Source organism: Xiphophorus maculatus, chromosome 20 (assembly GCF_002775205.1).
Source record: "Xiphophorus maculatus strain JP 163 A chromosome 20, X_maculatus-5.0-male, whole genome shotgun sequence".
NCBI lineage: Eukaryota > Metazoa > Chordata > Actinopteri > Cyprinodontiformes > Poeciliidae > Xiphophorus > Xiphophorus maculatus.
The window spans coordinates 19950706-19974990 of NC_036462.1; the positions used below are offsets into that span (position 1 = coordinate 19950706).

At 37.8% G+C, this 24285-nt stretch overlaps 2 protein-coding genes across 3 annotated transcripts; one reads left to right on the top strand and one right to left on the bottom strand.

Moving 5' to 3' along the window:
* Positions 1 to 328: 328 nt before the first annotated feature.
* On the top strand, positions 329 to 20978 carry LOC102230006 (6-phosphofructo-2-kinase/fructose-2,6-bisphosphatase 4-like). Of its 2 annotated transcripts, none has more exons than XM_005799822.2 (14): positions 329 to 461; positions 13887 to 14003; positions 14095 to 14191; positions 14994 to 15060; positions 15158 to 15232; positions 15309 to 15365; positions 15521 to 15642; positions 15725 to 15932; positions 16328 to 16474; positions 16561 to 16665; positions 16765 to 16894; positions 17386 to 17448; positions 18648 to 18712; positions 20145 to 20978. In XM_005799822.2, exons 1-14 carry the CDS (start codon positions 419 to 421, stop codon positions 20202 to 20204), a joined length of 1356 nt encoding a protein of 451 aa, XP_005799879.1. In that variant the 5' UTR covers positions 329 to 418; the 3' UTR covers positions 20205 to 20978. The 2 variants fall into 2 exon arrangements, with proteins under 2 accessions (XP_005799879.1, XP_014324539.1); XM_014469053.2 differs by lacking the exon at positions 329 to 461 and adding an exon at positions 10164 to 10561.
* LOC102230269 (actin-related protein 2/3 complex subunit 4-like) lies at positions 20491 to 24113 on the bottom strand. The gene is made up of 6 exons (XM_005799823.3): positions 24036 to 24113; positions 22614 to 22732; positions 22414 to 22525; positions 22223 to 22318; positions 21470 to 21640; positions 20491 to 21373 (listed from the first exon to the last, which is right to left on the bottom strand). Exons 1-6 carry the CDS (start codon positions 24036 to 24038, stop codon positions 21368 to 21370), a joined length of 507 nt encoding a protein of 168 aa, XP_005799880.1. The 5' UTR covers positions 24039 to 24113; the 3' UTR covers positions 20491 to 21367.
* Between the last annotated feature and the right edge of the window lie 172 nt (positions 24114 to 24285).

Sequence of the window (24285 nt, forward strand, 5' to 3'; positions counted from 1 at the left end):
ATGAAGAACCTGCAATAATTTCACACTGCAGAATGGTTCAACGGGGTGGAAGGATGAACGCATGGATGCAACACAAAGAAACATAAAGTTTGGGACAATAAAACAAACTTTTATTCAGTATTTTTCTTTCTCGCTGTGCTCCTCCAGATCTAGAAACTTGATTTCAGCTCAGTATTTCCGCGTGGAAAAACTGGAGAAACTGGTAAGTGACGGTGGTCACGCGCACAGTCACTCAGCTACAAACATATGTGTGCTCTCTGTGTTTGCGTGGAGGGGAACATGCACGCGCCCGTGTTCAAGGAACAGCATGCTGAGCGCGCGCTCTCCCACTTCATTCATCGCTGCCTGCGCTCTGCTGTGGACATCACCCACTCAAGCCGCTCTGCACACTGACAGCAAGAGGCTTTAAACCGAGACCATGAGGGGCTCCTGCCACCCGAACAACCCGCGGGACAGGACAGGTAGGCACCGAACCGGATCCTTTCCGCGCTCTCATGTGTTTTCACGTTGTGGAGCTGCTGGGGAGCGAACACTGTGTGCAGACAGAGCTACAGCTGGGTTAGCAGGCGGATGAAGTAAACAAGCCAGTGTCACGTAGGCTTCCTTCAGAGGTGACGGGTGGGGAAGGCGGAGCAGGCTGCCACTTACAGCCGTGAAATTGGCTAAATGATGTTGTTCTCGGGTTTATATAGTGGAAAGAAAGCTTGGTAAAATGGAGAGGACTTTGTTGTTAGCAGCTCATCATCAGCTGCTTAGCCTGGCTGCAGCAGCTGACTGCTTGGAGAGGGAAATCTAGAAAGTGTAAATTGATTCCTGAAGGAAGCTACACATGCATGCAGTTTATTCCTCTGAAACACATTGCATGATAAGGTCGGAACTCAGCTTCAGTAAGTTTGTCACAGACTAATTTAACTTCACTATCACTTCGGTAATATGTCTTCAAAAGATAAATACTCCATTAAGTAAATAAGGCAGGATAATAAGTGAATAAATATTACTTCAAAAGATTTTGTTTTCAGAAAACGAATAGGCCACTAATATACCATATTCACAAGTAAACAAAAATGAGGCTTTTCTGTTTATTTCTGCAACTAGATTGATAAGGAGCTACCAGGAAGAAGTAAACAAGAGATGTTTTCTTCAGCAAGTAAATAATTTATTCAAAAAGCAAACAAAAAAAATGCTGTTTCCAGCAAGTCACCCAATAAATGCATGAAAAAAGTTAATAAGAGATTTTTTTTACGCAAATAAATAAATGTATACTTAAAGAAGCACACTTAATAATACACTTTTAGAACATTCTTCTGAAAATATTTAAAAAATGTTCTCCGCAACTAAATAAAAAAAGGTTATACAGAAAATTAATACATTTTTCAAAAATCATTTAGAACAGTAACAATAAAATAGATTATCTATGAATATAAAAAATTTCAAAAAAGTTGACAAAAGTTTTCATCGAATGAAATGAAAACCCCCCAAATATTTATCCTGCTAATAAAAATAATTTAGAAAAATGCATTAGATTATTATTATTATTATTATTGCAAAAAATCATTTTAAAATAAAATTTTAAAAAAGGAGTGAGAGAATATTTTAATTCACTAAAGCATAGTCCTTCATTTCTTAGCAGAAAGATTGTGCATCCTAGTTCCCTGACACTACATGACGCTTATGTTTTGAGCACTTACTATAAATAAGGTTTAAATTTTATGGCTTTAATTTAAAACTTGTATAAAATAGGTTGAATTGGACCCACAGTGAAATGGCACAAGCACTGTTTGCACCTGCTGCAGGTAACATATGTTGGCATGGACCAGACAGATGGAGAGCAGATTTCCTTGTTAGTTTGGGGTTTGAAATCCAATCCAGAATGTGTTCCAGTGTTATCAGATTTACATTAACATCTGAATGCCACTAAGTTTCTGTGTGTCTTACTTTAAAACAATAAAACCAACCATATCATTTATGTTTGAGAAGTTCTTTGAGGAGAAAGGTAAGCATGATGCACCTGGGGAAGGATTTGTACTCTGACCTATATAATATAGAGTCTCATGTATTGTGAGAAGGTTTTGTTATGCAATGTCATGAGTCATATGTCCTGGAAGCTTCTGTAGTGTAATATTGCTGTGCTGTCATGTTTACCAAGCAGCATGCAGTCAGACAGATCCGAGTGCGGTAACAGTGGTTTAGATGGCTGCTATGGCAGATGCATGGAGATGTGCTCCATTTTTACACGTCCTGAGAGGAGGGGCTGTGCCTAAAAACACACCACAGTGCATCTTGCTTCTTGTGGAGACTGCTTTATGTATTCTGAGACATTTAAACGCCTTCACTTTGATACAGGTAGGTATTTATGTCAGCTACTAGAGTGCCAGACGTAACTGTGAGTCTTTGTTCCCTACATGTGCAGTGGTGCACTTCAGATGGTGCAGCAGACCTCAGTAGTGTTTATGAAATTATATACCCACAACAATAGCTGTATATGCCATTAGCTAGAGGCTGGTTGAAGTAAAAAAGCCTTATTTTTCCTTTGTCTTCCCTTATTTGATTTTTTATGAAAAATCTTTGTTTTTGCATTCATATCTGTGACAGATTTCTGCTGTGAATCGCCCTCTTCGATGATCACTGTTGTCCTTCCAAGCAGAGCTTTCTCTCCTCTCCTCCCTCACTCCGCCCTCCCTCTCTGTGTGTGTCGACTTTATCTGGGGGAAAGTTCACCCGCTTGCACAGAATCACATTAACGGCTTCAGGCGGGCCTGTGTTGTGGCAGTGCAGCAACTGTGTGGCTGAGCACTGCACAGACACAGCTGACGCTTTGGCATGTTTGACCATCACAGCTTGGCATTGATTTATGGTATTTTTTTGTTTATTTGAATTAGCTGTAGGAATGTAGTAGAATATGCAATTCAGGTGCATGAATGTTTAATTAATTATCGTCTTTTATGGAGACACATTCAAACCATTCTTTTTGGGATTGTATGACAATGTTCAAAATACAAAGGCTTTAATAAAGTAGAGCCACTTCAACTGTTCTGAGAAGGCTGTCTACAAGGTTCAGACATACTGTATGTTTAAACTGACTTTTCTTCCGGAAGCACATATGTGAGGTCAGACACTGATGTTGGACAAGATTATGTAACTATTTGTTGTCTTCAACAAGCTTCTGGTATAATAATCCGGCCTTGATATTGGGTCAGTTTTTATATAACGATTGACAAAGTTCCTTTAACCCGATTCGGGCTACCAGATCGCCGGCGATCTGAGATGCATACATATTTTTCAAATGCCGGTAGAATTCGAACCACGTAAGGTAGAGCAATTTTTTTTTTTGCATATTAAACTGTAAGAATTGCGCTTCCTTTTCCGACCCTAAACATCCCCCCCGAGTTGCTGTGCGCGCGCAGACGAGTTCACAGATTTATAGTAAAAAGGATGGGTCCACAAACATGATGTGGCATCCATCCCTCTATTTGTAGATCAGCTCGGGTCTGGCCAATCACTTCCTGTGTTGTTCTGACGTTGACAGAATGAAATACTACGAGATTTCATGAAATGTCACATGACTTCAGGTGAGATTTCATGAAAGTCATTTCCGTTTCCTGCACGTGCTATTTGGCTCTGCTCTTGCAAATGTCTGTCATGTGGACAGACATTTTCTCATGTGAATACACAAAGACTGACACACTTTCATTTAAATGTTTGTATTTTATTGTTGATGTACAATGTGCAATGTATCTTCTGCACTTCTTTTTTCTGATTGCACTGATAAAAGCATTTTTTTTATTTTCCCTCGTTTTATTGTTTTTAGAAAATTGGCTGTAACTTTGAAACGAAGCTTTGAAAAAACTCCAAATAAATTGTGTTTGGTTTAGAAGGCTTGTGTGCAACTTTTTTGTATTGGGAACTTTGGTAAATAAAGTTAGGAAACTCTTCATATTTACAAAAATATGTCAAAAAAATTATAAACGGATGGAGTTCTTGTTATTGTTTTGCAAATTTTCTATTTTTAATCAGTTATTATTGATAAATGGCATACAAACTTGGAAAGGAGGACTTATAAGGATTTTATAGATGTAAAGAACATTGGAGTGCTCCTAATAATGACTCTGCAGCATCCAAAAATGTAAAAAGATGCTCATGCGGACTTTTATAATGGTAGTCCTAGAAGGGTTAAATAAGTTTGGTGTATTGGTTATAATTCAACAATTAAGTTGGGCAGTTGTGTTTCAATCATCTAGTCGTTGAGTTAAGGTGAAACTTAAGATTTTGGAGTAAGTTCTTCATTGTTCCATTCACAGTACCATTTTGATAAATGTGCATGATGAATATGTAAACTTAATTTTTTTAAGAGATTTTTTGGCACTAGTGGCCTTTATCTGACAATAATACAACAGGGGGCAAAGAAAAGGGGGGAAGACATGTGGCAAAGGAAACCCAGGATGGGAGTCAAACTCAGGACGGCCGCGTTGAGTCGTCCCGCCTCTGAATACGTGGCACACGCTCTGACCTCACGACGCCCCATGTATGTAAACTTCTTACTGATGCTGCAGCATTGAACCCTAGAAGAAACTTTCTTTCTTTAATCCACAAACACTGCCATGCTGGTACTTTCCCTCAATAAACAGCAAATTAGACCTTTATTTACATTTCAAACAAATTATTGTTATCCGTTCAAATACATTTGTTGTGGGATTTTTACAAAAATGACCCTTCTCTTGACTTGTTGCTTCCCAGTAGCCACATGAAAAGCATTGACTGCATTCAATATATGTGCAATTATCTGTTTTACAGTTCTTGTGAAAAAATCAAAACAGTATTTAATCAAGCTTCACACTTTCAGCCTGTCACTGTTTATCACTGAAACTCTAATCCAGAATGAGGTCACCACTGTTCTTTTGTTTCTGTGTCTCAGGGATAGCTGTGAAGGTTTTATGTTTAACCCAGAAACAAGATTCACCTGGGTTTATTATTGTTCTTTTAATATTTAAAGTGGCGCCCTAAAGTTAAGGTAAACTCTGTACTGTGTTTTTTTTTATTCCAGTCTCGACTGCACTTTCTCTTACTGCCAAGAAATTGGAGCAAAATTAGGTTGATTTCAAAGAACAAAAGTGAAAACTATGGTTATCTTACAGGGACATGTGACAGCAGGAACATGTCAAGACAGTGATGAATGCGCCTGTTTTGCACGTAGTCCGAAGTGACACACCTTTGCAACAGGTTTAGCATGTTTTGTAATAGAAACCTTTGTTTTGATTGAACTTAAGCTAGATAATTAACTTTAAAATATGTGTAACGGAAAATGTTATGCCTGTTCAAGTGGAAAAGGCATTTAAATATTAGAGGAAACAAGACATGTATGTTGGTATTAGCTTTACTCCTAACAATAAACATTGTCGATCATGTCAAGAGTACTTTAAAAGTTTATAGCCTTGGTCTAACTCCTTTTGAATCTTATTGGCTCAGTAAAATGAGCTGCACAGTTGGCAGCATTGTTGTGCCGCAGCAAGAGAGTTTGGGGTTCAAAAGAAAAGAAAATGAGTCTTTGTGCATGGCATTTGCATTTTCTCTCTGTCCATCCTTTCTAGGTATTCTTGCTCTCCAACTGTCCAAAAACAAGAGTGGTGGTCAGTCGGTCTTCTCACTAAGTATACTATTGAAACCAAATGCTGTATGAAAAAACATATATATTATTTTTCATTCTGTCTGACATTAAGAACTTAAATGTTTACTTTATTAGGTTAGCTAGAAGGACAAAAATTATTTATGTTTATAGAGATAACTTAGAGTGTCTTCAAATAAACCCATTTTTATATTCAGAACTTGCCATACATTTCCTTACTATTTGATAGAGTTGTCTTTCAAGCTTCATATTGTGATCAGGTGTTTTGAGTTTCCTCTCACAAACTTCTTGCTTAAATTTCAGCTCATTCCTCTTGAGAACTGGTATAACTGGGTCAGCTTTGTAGCCCACATTGCTCACACACACCTTTTTAGTTCTGCCCAGAAACTACCCATGGGACTGAAATCACAGCTTTGCGATGGCCCCTCCAAAACATTGACCTTGTTGTCCTTAAACTTGAGCAAAGCATGTGACTGGGTTCTCCGCTGCAGGCATTTTGAATTCGTAATTAATGGATTTATTTGTGTTGATTTCTTTGTTTGTGTGGATTACTTGGGTCTGGAGATAATTTCATTTTACATTCTTATTGAACATATATATTCTTCAAAAAAATCTTTAAAAAAAATTATTGACTTAAATATTTATTTGTGCTTCTGAATATTTAGTTTTTATTTGTGCATTAATGCCATTAAATGCTTTCAAACAACTTTAGTAATTTATCCATCCCACTGTTTATGTACTCAGATGTACAGATTCCCTTTACAGCAGGTGAGGCGACCACGTCTGTGTGTGTTTATGGGATTAGTGAGAAGTCTTGTAGTAAATTTAACAGATCACTACTAATCCTGCTGACATGGTGACATGGAGGGCACATGTAATACCCTCTGACCTCTGACCTCAATCCATCCCACAACAGAAGCTGAGTTGATAACAAAGCTTTGATCAGCTGTGAACTCTTTTGTTCTCACACAGGACACCCATGTCTGTCGTAACTTGTGCATAAACTGGTGAAATAGACTTAAAAGAAAATGTTTCTTTTAAGTGTGGTAGCACACTGCCCTCTAGTGATTTTACTGAAGCACTACGCTGTTTGTCCTTCAGGATGAGAAGCTGCCAAAAGAACAGGATGTTTTTCTTGAACCAGCTAACTTTATTGAGTGGCTGACCCTTAATTCACACAACGTGTGAGAGTAATGGAGAGCAGCGAGACGTCTAAGTTAGCTTCTTCATTTATGGCCACGCTCCTTCTTCATCCTTTAGAAATAAAAATGTCAAACATGTTTTAAATTATGACAATCAGAAAACTGTTCGTTTTGCAAATCAGTAAAATCAGTCAGTTTCTTTAAGGTCAGTTTGCTAAGGTTACCAATTAACTAGAATATTGTACTTTTTAAATAAATTAACAACAGGAGCAACACACCACAATTGCAAAAGTATTCATGCCTTTTGAACTTCTTCACATTTTGTCTTGTTACAACCACAAGCATCATTGTAGCACAAAGCAGTACGGAGCTTTTAAGTGGATACAATCTGAAAAGTGTGGCATGCCCCCATGAGTGAATACTTCCACTGCAACTTATGCAACAAATCTTTTGTCCATCCAAAAGCTGTCATTCTAGCCCATTTTCTTTGGAAAGTAATATTCAAAATATAATCTTGAAATGTCGCATTTCAAGACTCACCGCAGATTATCAGCTGGATTTAGGGCTTGGCTTTGAATGAGTCAGTCTGACATGACTATAATTTTATCTAAAATCACATTAGCGCACCTCTGGATGTTTAGTTATAATATCCTAAACATCCAGAGGCTACCAAAGTACATACATAATACAAACAACAACTTGTAGTCAGATCAGAACATTAATAGTGGGACTTTTATGAAAAGCTAGAGCAAGAACAGTATGAAGTTGATTTCATGTTTCTCGTTGTTTAAATAGTGTTTAGTTTAAAAATTTATATGTTTTAACCAAAGTGTTGTACAGTACTAAAACAGATCAAACCAAGATACAAATTAAAATAATAAGAAAATACGAAAGAAAATAATAAAAGCTGAATAAAATGGGATTTGTACCATAGAAATAAACAACAACAAACCAACTCATACCGTATCAAATGCCATTAAAAATAAGTGTCCTTTTTTTGTAATGGGAGCTTTTAGTTTTGGAAGTACGACTGAAAAGACTTTATCTTGATTCAGTCAGCTAAAGGGCCTGTGGTGAAACATAAAGCTGCAGCAGGTCAGAGAAGTATGGAAGAGTGAGATCGATAACACATTCAAAACTTAAGAAAAAGATTTTAAAACCAATTCTTTGTCACACAGGCAGACAGGGGAGAGATGACAGAACAGGTGAGATATGTTGGTAAAAAGACGGGCAGCAGCAGTTCAGGTGAACAGCTTTTTCTTTTTACGTTTCAAGTTATGGCATTTCTTTCCATTTCTGGATAAATAATTTAACAGAACTCCCTTGATTTATAACCCAATCGTCTTCTCCACAACTTTATCACTGATTTATTCCCTCCCTGGTCTTCATGATGCTTTATGCTTTTCAATCTTCTCTAAAAGATCTTTACAGAACAACTGGATTGATACTGAGACTAGTCTGGTGAGGCACTGACTTAGTCAAAATCATAAGACCCCCTGCATGTTATTGTTTACATACGGATATTTCATGACAACATTGAAGGGCAAAAAGACTACAGTATACTTTCACATGCCATCTATAGCCGTGCTGTCATGGTAGAATAATTCCGTTAACTCAATGAAACTTGGAAATATAGATATTATTAATTTAGTGCTGTGCTGCACAGCAAAGGGAAAGGGAAATGTTGGGAAAACCCAACTACTTTTGAGTTGAAGTACAACTCAAAACCACCTTCTTCCCTCTCTCTGTATAGGCCAAGCTACACGTAGACTCGTTGCGTGTAGCTTCACTTATTTACTGTATGGCTAGCTCTCTGTCTCTTGCTCTGCAGACGCGGAGTCACAATGTGTGGTATCATGAGCGGAATGAAATGCATTTTGTGTTGTGGCTTGATAACGACAAAATGCATTTAAATAAATTGATTTTTAAGTGTAACTTGAGTATCTTTAGGAATTTCTTCTGTGTAAAATATTGTCCAATATATCAAAATAGCAGACTGACTGCAGTCTCCATTATACTTTCATAAACCTGACGACCTGCAACATACTGTACATGCGCAAACAAAGAAAAGCAATCTGATATTTTTCACGTTGTCTGACAGCAGAAAGTCAACATGTTTACATCATGACTTTCTTTCTGTTTGCTTAAGAGTGGGGAGCGTGTCAGAAGCTGCTTACTTAGTGTAAGGAAAACTCCGTGGGGCCCGTGACGGGCTCGTGTAAAAGCCGAGACTTGTAGTTTTCATGTGGATGTGTTTTCGTGAGCCTGGTACAGGCAGCACGCCTCCCATTCATCCCTACTCCTCTCCGATTGGCTGCCGAGCGTCTGCTCTGTCCTCTGATTGGCTGATTTCTGAGCTGCATTCGCTGTCCATGTGTGGATCATGTGAACAACAGAACGCTTATTTTCTTCTCGCATGTTTGCTTGCCGACGTACTTGAAACATTACGGTAACGTTTCAAAACACGTTTTCTCAGAAAGGAGGACCGAACATCCTGGTACTGAAGATGTTTTTTTAGTACGTTTTATTGAAGGAATCCGGAACATGCACTGCACTGGATGGTTCCATTCAAAACAGCGTCACACCAGTGCAGGAAAAACAGCTGGTAACAGGAGTTTCAAGTGCAGAATGTTTTGTAATGGCTACCGCTGTTACTTTTTACATCCCCCTTCACCAGTTAGATCATTTTATGATACATTTGTACAATTAGTTTTAAAAAGGACATACTTCAGTGAGTTTCAATTATTGTATATTCATTATTTTTACATTGTTTCACAACACTTAATATAAATTCCTTTGTTTTCCTCTCAGTTTTTAAGGATTTTAACATGAATCATATAAAAGTCTGGGTTTATTATGGTAGGAGTTTTTAATCTAACTTATAGTGATGCGATTGCAAGATCAATGTATATGCCCTGTTTGATTTTTACTAAACTCAAAAAGAGTGGATTAGGCTGTTAAATGGTGCATTCATAACATGAACATAGGAGGGTTTCTTTTATTAATACAATGCTCTTAGTTCCTCAAGTTGTAAAATTTCTATGTATAGGAAGAAATTCTCTTTATGACAACGAATACAGCAGATGTTGCCTCACAAATGTTCAAGGGGGCACAGGTCTCAAGATTTATGTTCATATATCAGTATTGCTATCATTACACAACAAAATGGCAAAAATTATTTTAAAAAATCCACTGAAAAAGATTAATGGAGATTCTGGTTTGTCTGAAGGAAATAAACAGAATAAGAAGAGACAAAAAAAATATGGCAGCTATATTTTTAGAATGCACTATAAAAAGTGCATTATAGCGACTGGGAAAAAATGTATATATATATGTATCTTTTATGTCTTATATAGGATATATACAGTTTATGGGGGATATATATGATAAGTGTTTTCCAGACAAAAACATAACATAAACACATGATTCTAAAAATTAACTCACGCAGGCGGGTGATTTAAGATGAGAGGACCAAGCCATGCATCAACATTTTGTCCCGGGCATGTTTTGTTCCTTCCCTCTTTCTCCTTGCGCTCCGCCTCCACTTCTTACGGTAACGAGAAACTGCTGTTTCTCAGCTGATATGAGGCATCCACTCCCCGGCAGCCTCCTCAGTCAGGACTTAACAGGACAGCAGCCCACCGCCTCACTTTGCAGACAGGCGCTTTAACGACCCTAAGACCCAAGATGTTGGACAACGAGGACCATCTGTTGGAGAACCACCCGCGGGAACTCACCCAGAACCCGCTGAAGAAGATCTGGATGCCGCATAAGAACAGCCACATCGGGCACAGACGGGGTAAGAGATGCGGCTGACCCCCACTGCAAGTGCGCCAACACAAGATGCGACCGGGACAGACATCTGCCGATATTTTATTATTTTTTTATTTCTTGTTTTTGCTCAATTTGCGTCCGTTTTCGGCTTGTGTTATTTTTCCTCATGTTAGATTGATTTCTTAACTCATTAAGGCGCTGCTCGGTGAGGCTGGAAGTGTTGCATCATGCTCCTCTAATCCGTGGAAGCACAATCGGTGCTTCCACGGATTAGAGGAAAGGCATTCAGGAGCACAGAGAAGGAACTTAATTTAGCATGAAACAGCACTAACCTGTCTGGGTGTGAGACTTGGCAGATGCTCTTTAATCTCACACGGCACTTTGCTCCCTGTCTGGTTTGTTCTCTCTGCAGCTCCTGTTTCTACTGACTCAAAACTCTGCTTTCCTTTTTTTAATAGCTGCAGCCAGTCCAGGACAGGACAACACCCTCTGCAGCTCCAATGCAAAGATTGCTGCGATTAAACCCTTTTAAAACTGAATTATAAATGGTTTAGTAACTTTATTTTGTCAGTAATTAAAAAAAAAAGATGTAATGTTTTATTTTAGAAAATGCCAGAGCTGGCCAAAAGTTGTATGGGGCCCTGAGCAGACTTTCATTTGGGGGTCCCACTTAAATTTAATCCCATCTCCTTAAAATGGTCGCACCCCCTTCTGGGGGAAAACAGACACTCCAATTTGAAGGGGGATTAAAGGCATAAAAGGATATTGCAGTATAGTAAGAAGTATGTACGTTTTTAATTGATATCAGACAAGGAAAACTGTTACATAATTTTGCTACTGGAAATAAAGTAAAGCTGAAGTGAAGGCACCAGAGTCTGTCTCAGGTGTTCATCCGTTAATGAACAACCTCAGCAAGAGGACAGAGGCTATATATATATATATATATATGATTTTTTTTTTTTTATTGCCAAAATGACTTGGCAAAAAGTGACGATATTCTGCTTCTATTGTAAAAAAAATCTTCCTGTTCACAGGAAGATTTAGCCTGAGATTACACTGTATTTTTAATTTGAATTTGTACAACAAAGTCAAGTAAAATCTATTTAACACATTTAAGGTAGTCCAAAGTGCCTTAAACAATAAAAACATTATACAGTAACCAATTATGAAACAAGCAACCATCATCAAAATGATCAAGAATGATTGTGTTCCAGTTATTATTATTCTTATAATTATTACTCAAAAAAACTAAACAGGTGGTTGTAGCCTTGATTAAAAGGAACTAGTTCATAATGGCAGGAATGTTGTTAGAATGATCTTAGTCTCACAGGAATTTTCACTTTTATTTATTAAACATTTAATAACTATAACATATAATTCATAAACATCAAGGGCAAAAAGCCAATAAATAAAAAACAAATGAGAAATCATCAGAAAATTTAAAAAAATGTTAAATAAGGAAATGCATTTTGCCATTTGATAGTTTAATTAAAACACTATATTAAATGTATAGTCAGAAAATCAATTAGTCAGTTTGTTCATTTTAATAAAACAATAGTCAGCTTAGATTTGAACTTTTTAATGGGTCTCATGACCCATAAAAGTTCATTTTGAACATCAACAAAATAAAAACAAATAATAATAATTTGATTCCAAATAATTTGATCAGAAATCACTTAGAAATCCGATAAGGTTTTGACAAAGGGACAAATGTCTTTATCTACCACTATATCTGCACATTGCAATACCAATAACTAGCAAAGTGACTATTTGATATTTTTGATGCACCAAAACGTCAAGTAGGACTTGACTTGAGTTTAATTCAAATTGCAGCATCTGGTTTCCACTAAAGGGACGTGAACATTATGTAAGGGCTAACTTCATGGATCTGTCAAACCTTTTGTAACATTTTGTTTAAAGTGCCTGGGGACGATTCAGTTTTTGACATATTTATCATCCTTTTATTTCAAGATTTACGACAACAAGCCAACAATTAAACTGCTTGACCCTCAATTTATTCATGTTAATTATTAAATAATTAGCCATAAATAAGTTTTGAAGATATGGTTATTTCTCTGATTTTCTCCATTTGCTAACAAGCAGCCATGGAAAATTGTGTTTTTATTATACAGATAACTTTCAGTAGCAAAGTGCATGAATGCGACTCTGATACGGACACAATGAGCGTAAATGATTGACCAATAAAATAAAGTCAAAATTTATTTCTGTATCACATTTTAAATTAGCATAATTTACTAAAGTCCTGAACAAAGTATAACATTGCTTACAACTTAGTGAAACATAAACCGCAATAATTAAAAGCAAAAATATAACCATATAGAAAAAACACTGTTGAACCAGCAACATAAATTAGATAAAAATGACTGTTAAACTCTGAATATTTTAATTTGTATAATTAGAAGACATGTGTTTGTCCTTAATCCTACATTAATAAAAGAATATGAAATAAACTAGAATTATTTTAATTAGAATCAGCTTTACTGGTCAAGATTGTGTTCACAAACAAGGAATTTAACTTTGGTTTTCAAGCGCTCACAGTACACAGACATATATAAAATAAAACAAGGATAAAGGGAAAATATGTACATCCAAAATGACATAATATAATTTACACAACCTACGTTTTAACCTTCAAGTCAAATTTACAGCTGACTATTCCTCTAGAACATAATTTAATCTGTTTTGAGTATAAAAAGTGGAGAGCTTTTGCGAAAGCCTTGATAGTTTCGTTTATGCCTTGAGTAAATTGCTACTATGCAAAATCGCAACAACTGTGAGAAATCCAGCAGAGCTGCACATTTTATCAGATCCCAGTGGTTAAATATGTGCAACATTTGAATTTCAAAGGACTGCCTGGACGCTATTGGCTGGGGATTTATGGGCTGCCTATAAATATTTGGACTCTGTGGATGGACTCTAGTCTTCCTTAAGCTGAGAGGCTAAAGCCGGCTGAGAGTTGTGTAATGGTAAAACCAGGAAATTGGCAGGAAAATATGGGTTAATTGTTTTCAAATATTGACATGGCCGTGTCCAGGTGTAGTATTGCAATTAAATATTTCCCTGATCCTGGAGCATCAACATAGAAGCTGTGAACTTTAAATAACTGTAAAGCTCAGTCCTGGCTTTTGTCCAACATCTGAAACGCTGCCCCTAATTAACAAGAGCATGTCTCTGCTTAGTCACTTAACAAGTCTGATTGGACCCAATCTGGGCCCAATTGTTTCTCTACTTTTTCATATGTTTTAACTTAGTAGTACTAACAATATGGCCACTTTAATGTAAGACACTTGAATTACTCCTTTTTCCGTTTTTTTCTCGTCTTCCCTCAGTGTGCATGACAAACTGCCCAACGCTCATCGTGACCGTCGGACTTCCTGCCCGAGGAAAGACGTACATCTCAAAGAAGCTCACCCGCTACTTGAACTGGATAGGAGTGCCAACCAAAGGTATGAGAGCAGTTATCCTGACAATTATCCGCAGGGCAAAGTGAAAAGCAGCTGCTCTCTTTGGTTTGAAACGCGACTGTCTGGTTGTCAGAGTTCAACGTCGGTGATTATCGGAGAGAGTGTCTGAAGATCTACAAGTCCTTCGAGTTTTTCCGTCCAGATAACGAAGAGGGCGTTAAAATCAGACGGTGAGTTTTCACAGACGTTTTAAGGATCTAAAGTATTCAGACACATAGGCGGAGAGGAAACATAATAGAGTGACACTGAGCTGGTCAGATTTTCCATTTGAAATTTAGTTTTTTCCAAGCTTAAATTCCTAGATTATTTTGTAAAACGCTAAACAAAACCTCATTGGTTTTTAGGATGTTTTATTACAAAGATCATCAGAAACTGTTGGCTTCCCATGCAGCAATGTGGGAAAAAGCCGTTTGCTCCATTTTATTTTGGCATCTGGACCAAAGTGGATCAGCTCTGTTTCAAAATTTTTAACCCTTGTACTTGTCAAATCTAGACTGAATGGAGACACTTTCTGATCTGTGATACTTTTATCTTGTTTGTGAAAATTACAAGAAATATAAGTCACTGATAGTTTTGTGCTTTGTTTAGCATCTAAAGTGTGTGCAGTTTAAGAACCACAATGCAGTTTTAAATCATGATATAAGAGGCCCAGAGGACACAAACGCACAAAAATTCCCACTTGTTGAAAGTTTTTAATGGGTGTGCCTTTATATTTGTTCTTGGTGAGTAGATTGCTGATGAATGAAGCAGTCTAGATAGAAATCAATGTAAAAAGTCATTTATTAATTTTGAAATGCTGAATTTAATATATTCATCAACAGAGAAAGGAATAAACTCTAAAAACTGAAACATTTTCCCCCACATACCCCGACTTGGAAAATGTCCAAATCCATTTCTGTACATTTCAGTGAGTCCTGACGGACTCATCTGTAAATTGTTTTAAGGAGTATCTCCTCTTGTGTCCTTTCACAGTCAATGTGCGATGTCTGCGCTGAATGATGTGCGGCAGTATCTGAGTGTTGAAGGAGGACAAGTTGCTGTAAGTCCTTCAGTTCCTCACTGATGTCTGCAAGCAAAGCAGCTGCACAGCAATTATGTGAAAGTGCTGCAGTAATAATTCTTTCCTGCTGTTTCAGGTGTTTGACGCCACAAACACGACAAGAGACAGAAGAGGAACCATCATGAAGTTCGCTGAACAGAACGGGTTCAAAGTATGATCGATTGATCTGCTTTTAACTTCGAGTTGATAGCTTCCAAGTTTTTTACAGTATGTTCTTCTCAATGCAGGTATTTTTTGTGGAGTCTGTGTGTGAAGACCCAGAGGTCATTGCACAAAACATCGTGGTGAGCACCATTTGTTCTGATTCTGTGTTTATATCAAATAATATGCAGCTGTGTAATTCTGCCTTCTAGAAACGCGAGCGGACGTGTTTGTTTTTGATTCAGCCAACGTCTGCTTCCTGCTTTTCCTTCTCTCACATGCTGTTTTCTCTTTGAAGCAAGTAAAGCTGGGAAACCCAGACTACATGAACTGCAGCTCAGAGGAGGCCATCGAAGACTTCATGGAGAGAGTAAAGTGTTACGAGACCTCCTACCAGCCTCTGGACGAAGATCTGGACAGGTGAAGATCCACAAACGAACCGACCCGATGATGAAATCACCTCAGTGTTGAGGAAGTTTGACCGATTTTCCTCTCTTTTCAGCGACATGTCTTACATAAAGATCATGGATGTGGGCCGTCGATACCTGGTGAACCGCGTTGTTGACCACATCCAGAGCCGAATCGTCTACTACCTAATGAATATCCACATCACTCCACGCTCCATCTACCTCTGTCGTCATGGCGAGAGCGATCTCAACATCAAGGGACGCATCGGAGGAGACTCTGGCTTGTCTTCCAGGGGGAAAGAGGTCAGTTTCTGTACACGTCTGAAACATATAGGAATGTGCAAAACGTTCCTTAGGCTTTCATTGAAGAAAGGCATAAGAAACTTGATTGTTTCCTATTAGTCATTTAAGGGACAGGGCTGAAATGATTAATCAAATTCATTGTGAAGAATCGATTATTGAAATAAATGTCAATTAATTTAGTAATCAATTAATCATCAACCATACGGACCTTAAAATCCCCCAAAAGGTTGTTTGCTAATAGAAGAACTTATTCACTGCAGTAATTAAGCCAAAACTGTACAAAAAATGTATACAAGTCTGTGCAAAATTTGCAAATGTGAAGTGAATGGTTGCAATTGTAACTTCCTGGATTAAACTTGATTAAAATCTTCATGAAATGGTTTCTTATCATGCAGTTTGCTAAACACTTGAGGAGCTACCTGGAAGAGCAGAAAATCAAGGATCTGAAGATCTGGACCAGCCAGATGAAGAGAACCATCCAGACAGCAGAGTGCCTTGGCATTCCATATGAACAATGGAAATCCCTCAACGAGATCGACGCTGTAAGTTCACTTCTGGTCTCATCCCTTAAGAAGAGCTATCATTGCCAAAGTATCATTTTAAAATCTGTTTTCTTCCTTCTACAAAGGGTGTGTGTGAAGAAATGATGTATGAGGAGATCCAGCAGCATTTCCCTCTGGAGTTCGCATTGAGAGACCAAGACAAGTACCGCTACCGCTATCCAAAAGGAGAGGTGATTAAAGGGATTTCTCTGAATGTTTTACTGTATTTTTACATGAGTTAGACGAGTTTTTTTGTGGTATATTTTGAGTATTTTGTGGTTCTGTGTTAGTCGTATGAAGACCTGGTGCAGCGGCTGGAGCCTGTGATCATGGAGTTGGAGAGACAGGAGAATGTCCTGGTCATTTGTCACCAGGCTGTGATGCGCTGCCTGCTGGCGTACTTCCTGGACAAGACTTCACGTAAGAGAGACTGTGTCTCTTTAAAACATGTCTATTCATATCTTTTGAATTGTAAGTCTGAAGCAGAAGGAAAACTTTATATGGTTTCAAGTCTGTATGCAAGTAAAAATTGGAATCTGCCATCCATTTGTGTTCAGCCATTTCATAAACAATTGTTTGCAACCAGCTCAAGCAGATACTTAATGGAGAGCATGTGAGTGCATACATTTAAGTCCTTACACAGATTCTCAACTGAATTTTAGTCAGGACTTTGACTGGGCCAATTAAATTAATGAGTATGTCTCAATCTAAACCTGCAGCCTGCAGCTCCAGAGCTTTAATAATGGCTCTTAATAACTCTTGCTTAAAATTATAAGGAGTCAGCTGTTGTTTTAAATACAAAACGACAGCTGTTTTAGATATACATTTATATTACAGCCTCTCCTGCATGGTTTGAAGTGAACTCCAACCAGGACTTATTGTGATTTTCTGCTTCTCTCTCTTTCCTACAGATGAGTTGCCTTATCTCAAGTGTCCTCTGCACACTGTCTTAAAGTTGACACCCGTTGCTTATGGTGAGCATTTTTGGGGAGTTTATAAATGTTTTTCTAAGTATTCTTTCAGCCAGATTATGCTGTATATTGAGAGGCTTTCGACATTAATAGGTATTTAATGTGATTATCTTCATTTTAGGTTTTAAAACCCCACAAAATTTCCACTTTAGGTCAAAAATGTGTTTATTTTTAGCTTCTTCCACTTGTTTTTTTTTATACAGTGTGTGGCATTTCGTTCTTCTACACTTTGTACTTCTGGGTTGGAACTGAGATGTTTTTTATACTGACAAATTTGAACCTCGTAATGCAGAGAAGCAATAAGATCTGTGGACAACCAGCCTTCCCCGTGAAGTCATTCCGCATCTGAAATTGCCGTATTGCTTGTTCAGGCAGTGTAGCATTCTGGTTGCATTACGCTAACAGCTCCTTCATAGTTGGATAGTGTGTGTGAAACAGGTTAGGCTTGAAAACAGGCATTTAAAACTTGTCATCAGTAACTGCTACGAAAGTTATTCTCATATTATCAGCTATTAAGTATGTAGAAATTTCTTTGGGAAGTTATGTTCTATAATTCACTTAAAGCTTTATGTCATGTTATAATGGTATTCCCTCATCAAAAACATAACTGGAGTGTTGCTTTGATTCATGCATGTTTGAAGAATCCTTGAATTTCTGGTAGCAGCCATTGGGGGTGCCTAAACGCTTGCTCCTCTCTCACTCAGCTCCACCAGACTAGCAGCAGCAGCAACTAGCAAACACCTGGTGTAACCGTGTGTCTGCTGAGCTCATCATACAAACTCTCTTAAGAACGATTGTAAACGGCATCATGGAGTAGTATGTTTGTGATGACTTCCTGAAGGTAGAGTGTCAGAGCAGGAGCTTCTTAAAGTGATGGAAACCCAATTGGAAAGTCAAATGTCTTTTAAGTCAAGTTTGATATATATATTTAGCATTTTTATAACAGCTGGAGTTAACATACTTGATTGTGCTCTACATGCCTGGAAAATACATAATACAGCGCATTTAAATTTTAATTCAAGAGTCCTAGGAAGTCTTGAAATTAAAGCAGTGAAACTCTAAGGAAATCCTGAAAACAGCTTCATCACGAGCTAAAGGAGACCAGCTGCAGCCTGATGAGCACAGAGGTTATTATCATGCCGATACAAAACTTATTTCCTCTGAATAATGTATTATTTTCCTATTTGTTTTCTCCTCCTCAGGATGTAAAGTGGAGTCTGTGTATTTAGGCGTGGAGTCTGTGAACACACACAGAGACCGACCAGAGGTGGGTATCACAAACAGCATACTGAGAAGTCTGACAGCAGAGCGTTGACTTCGCTGCGTCATCAACCTCACGCCGTCCGTGAACCTCGTCCAGATCTGGGCCGGGGTCGGGTCGGGTCGGGTGGGGGTTCCTCTCTCTAAACGCACAGACTGTGACTTTGTGCCTAAGCTCTTCAGAAGGCACATCACGTCATCCTACATATTCAGGTCCGAATCCCCCTGCAGCTCAGCTGTCAGAGTTCAGCCCGTTCCTGTTGTGACAGAATATGAAGAATGTATCACAAAACAGCCCAATCTGTTGACCCATCATTTCATTCTTGTTTCCAGTGTTAGGAAAATAATTCAGCTTTGTGTTTCTATAAACAAAGTGTGACAAATCAATACAGTACGGAGAGTCCTGTGGGACAAACAATCACTGCACTTAACATACATTAATATTTAACCAGCTGATTGCAGATTAGAGCTGATAAAGAGAAAACTATCATATTTCAATCTCTGGATAATTAACTGGTGCATCTGTATTTCTTTGTATGCGTGCTTGTGGTTAATCTCTACTTCAAACCTCTCTGTTTCATCATAAGTTTAATTTTAGTTTATTTATAGCTTTTGTTTATTGTCGCTGCTGTACGCACAATTTGAAATCTTAACCTGAATCATGCTGCACACGACGCACAATTGTCCTGCCTATTGAGTCATTGTTAAAGCTGCACCTTGAGCCTAAGCTAAGTATTGTTTTTAAATGTTAACGGTTGACCTGTGATATTTACCAGCAATGTTTTCAGTTTGCTGTTAAGTTTCGAAGTTTGTGTTTTATACCTCAATCGAATGTAATTTGTCTTATGTTGACATTGTTAACGTTTGTGCATTATAAATAAAACAAGTTCATTTCAATTATTGTTTCTGGCCAAATTATCATTTATTTTGTCAAAAGTAAAGCAGACATAGTGGCTTATATTTTTAAAGTTGTTTTCTTCATTATACATAAAATTTCAGCACTTTATTCAGAGCAGTAAGGTTGGAGACAACTAAATGTATTCTACAGCCTCTTCATATTGTCTCTGATTTTTATATATCTAGTTACACCTAGAAACAACCAAAGCCACTTATGCCTGAAAATGCATATTCCACACACCACAAGGCTCCTAGTGGAAGGCCTTTGCTGCCCTCTAGTGGTCTGTAATGTCTAATTTTGCTCATTTGCATTTGAAATGGACATAATATACATTTAATACGCTATATACAAATTAATCTGCTTAGATTATTTCTCTTACATAACCTGAAATAGTGTTTAACATTTAAAAGCCTCTTTCATTAGATCATACCCAGCATTCGCTTCATGCAGGATTTTAGTTTCGAAGGTTTCTTTTACTGTGTCAGTACTTTTCAGATCTAACAGGTTGTGATAACGACCGTCCCTCTGTTGCTTCTTGCAGAACGTGAACGTGCAGCGCAGCACCGAAGATGCTCTGCAGACGGTTCCAGCTCACCTCTAATATCTGGCATCGCTGCTCCAGCAGGAACCTCATTCGGTGTAAACGACGCCTGCTCTGCAGCGTCAATCGACTCCGTGCAGTACTTTCAGTTTCTATTGGGAGAAACCTATTCCTTATCTGTGGGACCACTGTTACTGGTGCTAAAATAATGTCATCAGTATCATCTGTGACTGTAGCGCTCCGTTGACTTGGAAGATGTTTTTAGTCAACTGAAAAACTCAGAACTCCAGAAGAACCTCATAATAGTGTATTTCACAAATACGTGTTCTTTTTTTTAGATCATTGCTTTTTTTTTTTTTTTTTTTTACTTACTGCATTATATTTTATACTGAAGCTATAAAGGAAAAAAAAAAAAGGTGCCGCAAGAACTAACAGAGCCAGATCAACCGTATGCATTCCACTGACGGACAAACTACAGAAGACTCTAAATGTGTTTTTGTTGCTATAATCCAAAATGTGACAACTGCAGTAAAATCAAGGACTTTTAGTGTAGCTGATTTTCATGCTTAGATACTAAACCGAAAATATATCTACAGTCCTGTTCCTGGTCTGCTTTCTGAATTAAAGTATGAAGTGTGGTAGACGCACATCTCTATCATGTTACTACCTGTTATTGTACGTAACTGTGCTGAATATTCAGCTCTGGAAATGGAAATGTGAAACAGATGAAAAAGAACCACTAAAATACAAAGTATACTTTATTTTTATTTTTATTAATTGCCAGATGTGTAAATTTGTTTCATCTGTTTGCATGTGAAATAAAACATTAACTGATTGCCCTCATGGTTCAATGTTTGTGGTAACAAAATGAAATTTCTGTGCATATAATATATATATGTAAATATACTTAAAAACATTTAAATTATCTTTAAAAAAAATCTGTTTCATCCTGTGCTCAATACTATAGAGGCTATGTTGACCTTTCACAGCAAGAAATGAAGGTGTGGTGGGAATATTAAACACAAACATCAATAATTTGAGCACAGGACAAGTTTCAGGTTAAAGGGAAAAGCCCCATTGGCCCTCGCAGCCTCACTGCACTTCTTTTTCTTCTTTTCTCCTCTTGGCGGAAAACGCCAGCGAAGGCCTGCCGTGCCGTGAGTCGACTCCACAGTGACTGCCAGTATTGCAAAAGGAATGTGTTCTTGGGTCTTCGCTCGCTTTCAGAACTGCAGAAATAAAACAAGATGCCGTTTTCAAGCTTAAGCTGCAGAAAATGCTGCACTAGAAAACAGAATGAAAGAGCAACTGAAAACCGGACGTACGTTTTTGAGGAACTCCTCTGCGACGATGCGAGCCCTGGCATTGACGGACAGCTTCATTTCACTAATTTCCTTGTCGATTTCTTCCATAAAATGAATAACAAAGTCCACTAGTTTGTGCTTGTACATCTGCTCAGTGTGGAAGTTGGTGATGAGAAAAGAAATGTCGTATCCCTGCAAAAACACAAATGTCATGATTAAATATTCGAGATTAGTACGGTGAAATACTCATATCATTACAAAGATACATTTTTCACTTGTTTCTTGCATGAAGAAAAAAAATTAAGGCTCAAAATTAAAAATTATATATTTGAAAAAAAGGTAACTTTGGTTTAAGCAATTAAACTTACCAGTTTGTTAAAGTAAGAAAAGTGTCAAGACTGAACATTTTAGCTTGCAGAGCTCCACTCTGAATATCATTACTAATGGAAAAGATTGCTTCCTGACTGACTTTATTTATTTATGAAACAAAAGCTTAAAAAAACAAGGCTATATACATGGACAGGGTAATGCCAGACGCCATCATGACAAGATTACTCCTGATCTCATCATGACGGCGATAAGTCATAATGTCGTTAATATTTCAATAATATCCTAAAGTAACTAAAGTTCATCTCCTAAAGAAAAAATAATGCATCTACACAGCATGAGTGGACATAGAAGAGTTTAACAGGACATAATCAATGTCATAAGTATTTTGTACATGTCTGCTATAAAACTGAATGCATAGTTTCAATGGCATTTTCAGTCACTTGCCTCGACTGGTTTCCTCCTCAGGATGAAGAAGTTTTCCGCCCTCATCATCATGAAGCGCATGAATTTATGGCACAGGATCTTCTCGATCTCATCTGCCTGCAGCAGCAAATAAAATGTGCACCCATTAAAGCCAGGAAGCTGTTCAGGTCTTGGTCATCGTTGCGTCGGTTCTGGACAGAAATCTGGCTGACCTGCTTCACGGCGATGCTCACTCTGACAGAGTTGATGGAGCCCTCGATCAGAACCTTCTCCTTGTCGTTACGACTAATGATTACAGGTTGGAGGAGCAACTCTTTGCTGCTCCTGGACACGAGCAGAAACGCCAATAAAGTGCACGTCACCATGAGTGGCAAACTGAATATCTTTCTCTCAACTGTGACGGTTGTCTCACCTGACTTCCACCTCTGGCTTGTTGTGCCTTTCCACCACCTGAGAGGAGAAGTTCTCCAGGCAAAGAGCGGCCTGCAGCGTGGCACGCACCGCGTTGAGATACGGACGCAGAGTGGCCGTCTGATGGTGGAAAACAAAAAGCTGAACTGAGGAAAAATGCTTTCCAAAGAAAAATGAATGCACCTCACCACACATTGAACTGGTTTAAAAGAATTCAACATGTTTCTGGTTGATGAATAACCAGCTTTCCAAAAGATACTTTCTCACTCTGTGTATTAAGAATAACTGGAGACCTTTAACCTGCTGATTCCTCCAAAATTTCTTGCTACTGCTCTGCAACTTTTAGATACATTCCTGCTCCAACACAACTGAAGCAAATGAATGGCCCATTGCCAGGCCTCTGTCAAACCTGATGGCATGCTGAAGTAATTCAGTCATGTGATTCAGGTGTGTTTGAAACCTCCCAACAGCTTCTAATCCCTTCAAAGCCAAAGTGACCATTTCTGTTACATTAGAAATGTTTTGGAGGATTGCACTGACACATAGTGGTCCTCTTGTCTAAAGGGAAAGAGGATTCAAAGTGTATTAACTGATAACACCTCCTATAACACAACAGACCCACAGGATTACCGAACAAATAGGAGGGAAGGTTTTCATTTCATTTATTCACACTGAAATAATCACAACTACAAATGTCTTATAAGTGAAATCAGATCTGAACAGACAGACCCCTTTTATTACTCAAGACTAAACATTTCCTGTGTTACATGTTTGTTTTCTGAATTCCCAGAATAAGAAATTAGATTTTATTTATTACATTAAATTCAGTAGCGTACATTTTATTTTACGACGCTAAAATAAACGTTCTGAAACAAACTCCTGGTGGTTAAATCTCTGAACTCAAACAGATTATAAAAAGCAATCTGGTGAAACGCCTTTATTTGCATGGGTTAAATAAATATTTAGCATACAATTGTTAATGATGGGGAGAAATCTGCTCTAGACGGAGAACATACATTACATCTTTTTCAATTTTATCATTATTACCATCATCAGGTCTAATGAAAAAGGAAGTAGGAAGCTTCACCAAATATAATTTTCCTTTAAGTGGTTGCAGCCCTGTTTTAAACTGCAAAGTATTACTATAATATGTCACTACAAAGCGATGTCTACTAAAACAACTAAAGACGTCCTCCTGCTACAACCTGATACTAGGAAAAACCTTAAAATCTCTCTTAGCTTGTCGATTAGCCATCGTTAGCAGCGAAGCTATGTCTCAAATGACAACAGGATGGACAGAAATAACCTCCGTCTATATTAGCTACGGAAGTAATATCAAAACACTCACTAACCACAAAAAATCTGATATAAATAATAGTTAAAATTGGACATTTTATTCGGACATATGTCAAATTTCTCTCACCATTTCTCAGTTTCAGCAGAGGGAGCTAAACGCGGAAGTAGCTGCTGTTGCGTTTTCCGCGAACACACCGGAAGTGCCCACGGCTGCCTGAATAAATATATATAAATACCTCACAAGGTATAAAAATTTTTAAATATGTATCTTCTGCATTTAAACTATAACCATTTTATTTTGTCATTTGAATTTTGACGGTTTTACAAAAAATAGGATAGCAAAGAAATCTTTAATTTACAGTACACATTTTAGTAAT

Coding starts and splice junctions, on each gene's coding strand:
- LOC102230006 (XM_014469053.2), top strand. CDS start 10,450: ATGTTGGACAACGAGGACCATCTGTTGGAGAACCACCCGCGGGAACTC. Junction 16,475..16,560: donor CCCTCAACGAGATCGACGCT/GTAAGTTCACTT, acceptor CCTTCTACAAAG/GGTGTGTGTGAAGAAATGAT. Junction 17,449..18,647: donor GTTGACACCCGTTGCTTATG/GTGAGCATTTTT, acceptor TCTCCTCCTCAG/GATGTAAAGTGGAGTCTGTG.
- LOC102230269 (XM_005799823.3), bottom strand. Junction 22,526..22,613: donor AAGCCAGAGGTGGAAGTCAG/GTGAGACAACCG, acceptor GCTCGTGTCCAG/GAGCAGCAAAGAGTTGCTCC. Junction 21,641..22,222: donor TGAGGAGGAAACCAGTCGAG/GCAAGTGACTGA, acceptor GTGTTTTTGCAG/GGATACGACATTTCTTTTCT.